The 7385-nt window shown below is 42.4% G+C and overlaps 1 protein-coding gene across 1 annotated transcript in view; it reads right to left on the reverse strand.

Moving 5' to 3' along the window:
- The window catches only part of SLC35F4 (solute carrier family 35 member F4), a 62488-nt gene extending 56225 nt beyond the window's left edge, over positions 1–6263 (reverse strand). Inside the window, exon 1 of the mRNA XM_045015900.1 lies at positions 6150–6263. Within this exon, the coding sequence (XP_044871835.1) occupies positions 6150–6225 (76 nt within the window). The 5' untranslated portion in view covers positions 6226–6263. The remainder of the gene's footprint in view (positions 1–6149) is intronic.
- Positions 6264–7385: the final 1122 nt, after the last annotated feature.

The following is a 7385-nucleotide window of genomic DNA, read 5'->3' on the forward strand; positions in this document are numbered from 1 at the left end:
GCAGAGCAGGAAATTGAACCCAGATTCTCCCAAATCCCATGCTAGGGTCCTAATCACTGCACCATCCTCTGCATTCTCTATTGAAGTAAACTTTTTAAAACTCCCTTGCAGCCTTTAAAACCCCAGCAATATAAGGTGTAACATTTTTACATGCAGGGCCTAATTGGGAAAAAAAGGAGCTAGAGGTCTGTGCACAAAGCATGAATATATGCACCATGTTATTAATAATATTTAAAAAAAATTAAAAAAGGTAATAATTGGAGATATACCAGTCTCCTAGAACTGGAAGGGACCTTGAAAGGTCATTGAGTCCAGCCCCCTGCCTTCACTAGCAGGACCAATTTTTGCCCCAGATCCCTATGTGGCCCCCTCAAGGATTGAACTCACAACCCTGGGAATAGCAGGCCAATGCTCAAACCACTGAGCTATCCCTCCTCCCCCTTAATTTAGCATTTAACGCACATACTTAATACATTTAAATCACTTTTAAAACCTTATTTAATCCTCACAGCCCCCATAGGAGGTAGGTAAATAGGTAAGTATTATTATTCACACATTACAGATAGGGAAACTAAGAAACAGATGTTAAGTGATTTGCCCAAGGCTACCCAACGTGTCAGTGGCAAACTCTTGACAAGAATCCTGGTATCCCAACCCCCAAATCCCTCACTGTAATCACTGGATGAAGTTACGGCTCATTTGGATGTGTAGTTTCTACACTCCTGACTGCATGTTCAATTTCCCAACCTCTGAATGCCACTGAAGTAACTTTGCCTACAAACGTGTACATACATGTGCAGTGGGATGACTTCTAAAAACCTGGTCCTAAGGGCACGTTGGTCCTAAGTGCATGTGCCCTTTGCAAACATGGAAATCTGAAGGGCATGTGTCAGACATTAACCCTTGTGTGAGCGTGGAACTCTTCATCTTGTGCCCAATCCAAACCACAGCAGGACTCTTTGCACTGACTTCAGCAGGTTTTAGAGCAGGCCCTTCACTGGAAATGTAACAAGAGGAGGCAGAGCTTGCCAAAAACCAAATCACTATTCAAGTCCATGCTCCATTATTCTTAGCTCACATGGTATTTAGTTCAGACTTGTACTTTTATCTTGTTATTTAAAGCCCCATTAGAAGCTTGAAAATATATTATCTTTCTCTTGTTAATTTTGTTCTTCTCCACTAGCCAGATTCTTCCTCACTCTCATTTGAACCACACTCAAATGAATAGCACTGTTTCTCTTTAAACAGCAATAACTTCAATTTGTATGACACCAAAAATAAAAATCTCTATGCACCAGCATCAATGAAAATATCAGCACAGCCCCAGGAATAGTGTTTATGAGATAATTCCTGCTGTGGGGTTGGCAGACGGAGAATGAAATGGTGCATTTTGAAATATATTGGCTATATATTTTTTTAATTCTCTCTGTGAAGGAGAATGATACATTTTAGAGTACTTAGAATTTGGTCTTGACCCAGCTCAGTGGAAAGGCTTGTATTGACTTAAATGGGAGTAGAATTGGGCCTATCTCCTGGATGGAACCTTGAAAAGTCATTGAGTCCAGCCCCCTGCCTTCACTAGCAGGACCAAGTACTGATTTTGCCCCAGATCCCTAAGTGGCCCCCCTCAAGGATTGAACTCACAACCCTGGGTTTAGCAGGCCACTGCTCAAACCACTGAGCTATCCTGCCCCCTTACACAAACCCTTTGATTTCATTTAAATGGGTTTTGTGAGAGATGATTTAGTTGGGGATTAGTCCTGCTTTGAGCAGGGGGTTAGACTAGATGTCCTCCTGAAGTCCCTTCCAACCTTGATAGTCTATGATTCTCTGCTGAGAGTGTCTGTGGGAAGGCAGGAACTATGCCACTGAGGGTATGTCTACACAGCAACTCAACACCCACGGCTGGCCCCTGCCAGCCAGCTCAGGCTCTGGAGCTGTGTCATTGCTGTGATAACATCCAGGCTCGGGCTGGAACCTGGGCTCCAGCACTCTGTGAGGTGGGAGGATCCCAGAGTCCAGCCTTACCCTGGAAATCTACACACAAAATCTAGAGTTCCAATTCGTGACAGGATTAAGCCTGGGTTTAACTGTAAGAATGTGTTAAAGTCCCAGTAGGGATCTTTGCCTAACTTGTGACATAAATAGACAAATCAAAGGGTGGAATAAATGAACTATTCTTATCCTCATTTTACAGACAGAGAAGGGCCAATGGAAGGGCCAATCCATTATTTCCCAGCACCCTGTAAAATGCGTAAGTGGCATTCTGAGACAACGAGAAAAACATCAAAACTTTGCTAATATTTCCTTCCCATGGATGCCTGGAGAGGCACGACCTGCTGTGCAGACTGAGTGGGTAGCTCTAGAGATGCTCAGTACATTTTCGACTAAATGTATTTTCACTGAAATAGGCTGTTGCGTTGAAGCAGAAATGTTTTGTGGAGATGTATAGATTTCAGCGAGAAAGTTTCTGAGGTGACACCAGAACTGAAAACTTGCTGGTTTTGCTCCAAGAGATGGATATATTTACACTGCTTCATGAAAACATTTGAAGTGTTTGCTTTCATGCCTCATTGGAACAAAAAATTTCAAAAGCCTGAAAGCTGTCCCGAAACAGAAAGGTCGTCCTGTAACCAGCTCTAGGTGGCTCCCCAGGAATTCTCAGATCCCAACCCTGCAGATTCCTCATGAGAGACACGGAGTAGAAGTTCCTCCACACAACCCCAGGCAGCACGTACTCTGCTACCATTTGCTCTCTCACCACGGCTGCATGCTCCTAGCCTCACCTTGGCATACTAATGCTGCCAGACCAGCATCAAACTCTATGACAAATTGCCTGAGATTAAGGCCAGTGTTTTCAAAAGCAGCCCCTAGTTTGGGGTTCCCAACTTGAGGCACCTCAGGCATGTTTCCAGAGCCGCTGAGCACCCACAGCTCAGAAAGATTTGAGGCTGCCTTGGTTTCTTTTCCCAGAGAGCATTCTATGTAGAGCAACTTCTCCTTGGTTCACCCCTTTGGCTGACCATGCCCCAAGCCTAAATTCCTGTAGAGTCTCTTTCACATGTTACGCTTTCAAAGGGAATCCCCTGGATTTGGTGGGGGGAAAGACAGTCAAGGGAGCTTTCAGACTTGCAACTCCTGTCCTCTCAGACCATATCCAGCACCTTTCTTTCCATCTTTGTTGCTGCTTTGTTTCCCTCCATGCCGGTCAGTAGAGGGGAACGTCATTAAGAAGATTCATGTGGAACTCCCTTCCACCCCAAGGCTTTCACAACACAGAGGAAGTCCATGTGAGATTTCAGACTGTCCAATGGTGAGAACATCCCTTCTAATTTCATCATGTGCGTGGAGGGTTTTGAAGAGGCTTCTGTCACTGGGGATTCCCGGGCCAAAAGACAGTCTGAGACAACTCTGCTGTTTTTAGAGAGTGATCCCTAATAGCGTTTTTCACTATTGGTACCAGACCCTCTCGTCACAGGGGGATTTATACAGATAGGAAAAATCTCTGCCACTTATTTTGGGAAAGGCCTCTCTTTCCTCGGGCTTTTGGGAAAGGAGGGACAGAATACAAGTTGGTATTTGTTGGGGTATTGTTTAGATTTGATTATGATCTCTGGTTGGTTACTGATCAAGAAAGGTACTGGATGGAAAACTACAGACACTCCAGTCTCTGTTTATCCACAAAAGAGGTACAGCACCATCGGCCACAATGCACGTGTACATCTGCTCCCCCACCCACATGCCTCACTACCCAAAGATCACCTCTCAAGAACAGCTCAGCCACCCTGCTAATTCAATCCTTGGCCTCTACTGAGGCTCCCAGCAAGGTTGCAAAAATTGCTGCCAGTGGCTATTTGCTATACGAACACCTATCCCTAGGAATTGGACAGAGACAAGCAAATCTCTTGGCAGGTCACTGCTGGTTCCATGCTGTTGTTGAAAATGGTAATTTTGAGTCTTCGTACATGGTAAGTCATAACTAAATAATTTTTATGATGGTGTCATAACTTGTCAAACAAGGTCTGACCAGTCTGAGGCTGGGATTTTCCAGAGGAGCCTAAGGGAGTCAGGCACCCAAAACTCATTCATTTGAAGTTGGGTGCCCATCTCCTTGAGGAATCTTTGGAAAGGTCAGCTGGAATCTTTGCAGACCTGTGAATCTGGCTGCACATATTTGCATTTAATATATGAGGTAGCAGGAGCTTTGATTTTTGTTCTGCCTTGCTAGTTTCATCTGTAGGACAAATACTTTCATCCTTGACCTGTCTGAAATGATAAATTCTGCCATCCGGCCACTTCCCGATAGTCCACAACCTTTTATTCTTATTTAAACAGCTGGGTTTTCTTCTTCTCTGTGGAAGTGGGCTAGTGTAACCTCAGGTGGACTACAGACATTCCCGTCCCCCAGGGGCTGCAGACCAGTGTCCAGATAAGGTGAAGACTGGCCCCTGGAACTGGTATTCCTCACAGTGTTTTGACTGTGGCAACCTGTAGGGAACCATCTCTTGTCACATTCTTCATTTGTAAGCTCTTTGGGGCAGGGACCGTTTTTTGTTCTGTGTTTGTCCAGCACCTAAACACAATGGGGTCCTGGGCCATGACTGATGCTCCTAGGTGCTACCACATTTCAAATAACAACAAGAACCAATAATAGCAGCTCACCAGTGGCGATGGTGAGTTAACTCAGCTGAATGATTATAATTTGAATACCATTTCTTAAAGCAAGACACTTACCAGTGCTTCAAATAAGGTGCCACAGGCCCAGAGAGGATCAACATAAGAACTCATCTCTAGCTGCACTTTTGATTTTCTTTAAGACTTTTATTGGCAAAAAAAAAACAAATTTAACTAGACCAGCTGCAAACATACTGTGTAAATATTAATGTCACATATCACACCTATGCCCAAGCCAAAGTGCAATAGATGATTTCTAAAATAGTTGCGCTTGTACAAGAAACTAGTCCCACCTGAAATTTAGCCAGTCATGTCCTTATAGATTCAGGAACTTTAAGTCACACTACTATCATGCTTTTGTTGACAGGCACGACGCAGTATTTGAAAAAGTGCCATAATTTTCTTTTCATCATGAACAAAGTACTGAATTTAACATACAATGCAAAGTAATAACATTTCCATTGCTAGCAAGAGCCACAAAAATCAAACCAGAGATACAATGCCTCTTGCAACGCCACAGCAAGAGCATCCCTAACAACATGCCGTAAATAATAAATTTAAAATGTATTTCTGCCTCAGTAAGCAACTTTCGAAAGAACTCCTCTGCTCTTTGAGATATTTTAAACTCAAATATAGTAAACTCGAAAGAAAGTACTTAAAGCTTGGAATTCTTATAGACATATATTCAAATAAAATGAACTTGAGCAATTGTAAAGGCTTTTTAAAACCTTTTTTTAATTTATACCCAGAAATACAGTGTTATACATTTTATGTTCCAAGCTTTTTATCTATATCACAGCTAATGTATAGCGATCATCTGTGACGCTGAGCAATAAGAGTGACGTGAAGTTAGCACTCAGCAGGGAATGAAAATGAGCATTCCTGCTTCACTTTATGTTAGGTTGTCATCTCAGTTCAACAACATAGGAAACATTCCCCCCCCCCAACTGCTATTCTGTAGCATATGTTTATTATGCAGTTGTTCATATCTGCTACTGTTCTAACAAATAAGGGGAAGGGGACCAGCGTAACGGAACGATTACTGTCTCTTCTGTCCTAAGTCAAGAGACAGCAAGCATAGGAAGTTAGTGCCACACATCACAATGTTTAAAACATAGGGCTAAATCTCGAGCATGGTATATAAATACTACGGACAACTGGGGAAGCTAGCACAGAGCTAAATTTTGTACCTTTTCTAACAGGGAAAACAAAAGCAAACCAACTTTTTCAGTTCTGCCTCATTTTTAATATTAGTTTCTCCACCTAAAATTGTTCCCATACCAGTTGCATATTGAAAAACTAGACATTTCTGACTGCACTCATTTTAAAATAAAAAATGAAATAAAGTGCTAGACATATTTAAAGGCTTCAGTTACTTTTAAAAATATATAAGATATATAAATTGGAAAAGAACAAGAGTAGCATGTAAACTAATTGCAGCCCTGAGGGTAGATATGCAGTAAAAGAGCATTTACCGTCTGGTATAGGTGAATTTAATTCAGAAACACTGTAAGATGCTAATGGTGCCACTCTCGCTGAATGTTTCTTCATCCTTTTAAATTGTTCTCTTAAGACGTACACTCACTTCGTCTTTAGTCTCTGCATTGCTTTTGGTCCCCAGTACAATAGTAAACACTCGGCTATGGCTGGAATCTAGTGTTGTTCTGGAGATGCTGCAGCAAGCTATGAGTACTGATTTGCTGTTTCCCTGGGAAACCATTTGCAACACATTCAAACAATGCTTGACCTCTGCTAACACTTCTCTTTCATTCCATTGTTAAGCGCAGCAGTTAAAATATAAATATATTAGCTAATGCTCTCCTTCAACTTTAAAGTGAGGCAACCCCTTTGGATTAAGGCAATGGTTTCACATATAATATCTTCTCTCTGTTCACACAACAGACAGGAGCTTTCTCAGTGACAACTGCAAGGGAGTTCTGCAATACAATTTTCTGGTCCCCTTATTGTGACAATATCCTACAATTCAATTCGTTGTTTTTTTTCCATAAACTTTGAATAATGTGTCTCCTAAAGGACACTAAACTCATAAAAGCCCAGGGCAACAAAATATATACTATCTATCTATCCGTCAGCTAGCTAATCTTTATACTGTAGGCATCTTTCTAGTATTTTAGGGCCCTAAACAATTGTCAGAGTCTCAATATATATATAGGCCACACTTGGTCTAGATTCTTCCCTGCTTCCCGTGAGGCAGCTCCTACACCTTCTCCCTTTCTCTGATGTTGTTTGTATTGTGGCTGTGAGAAAGTTTAGTTGCAGAAGCCAGTTTGTGTGTCTTTCTATGGACATACGGTGGTGGCCCGTCATATCTTGCCAACTGTTTAGACGACTAAGGGTCTGACTCCGCCATCTTTGCTCATTTAAACAATACCACAGAACTCCATGGGGCTACTTCAGTCGGTAAAGTACTATTCAACATTTATTCATAGATTCATAGTGTAACCCTTCTGCCTGTCTGAGTTGGCAGCAACAAGGGCCGGGTTCAGTATCCAGGGGTTCCATAATACAATGCAATGCGTTTCAATAATGCCATGCAAAACCGGCTCGAGCCCCCACCCAGTGACCTGGAACAATTACATACCACCCCCCTGGCCCCTCTAAGAGGCAATACTTCCCTTCTCACAAGCACGGAGTCTGAGTGTAGCAAAATCCTTTTAATAAAGGAGGGAAACGATGCAGCATTATGTTGG

The sequence above is a fragment of the Mauremys mutica genome, chromosome 4 (genome assembly GCF_020497125.1).
Source record: "Mauremys mutica isolate MM-2020 ecotype Southern chromosome 4, ASM2049712v1, whole genome shotgun sequence".
In the NCBI taxonomy this organism is placed as follows: domain Eukaryota; kingdom Metazoa; phylum Chordata; order Testudines; family Geoemydidae; genus Mauremys; species Mauremys mutica.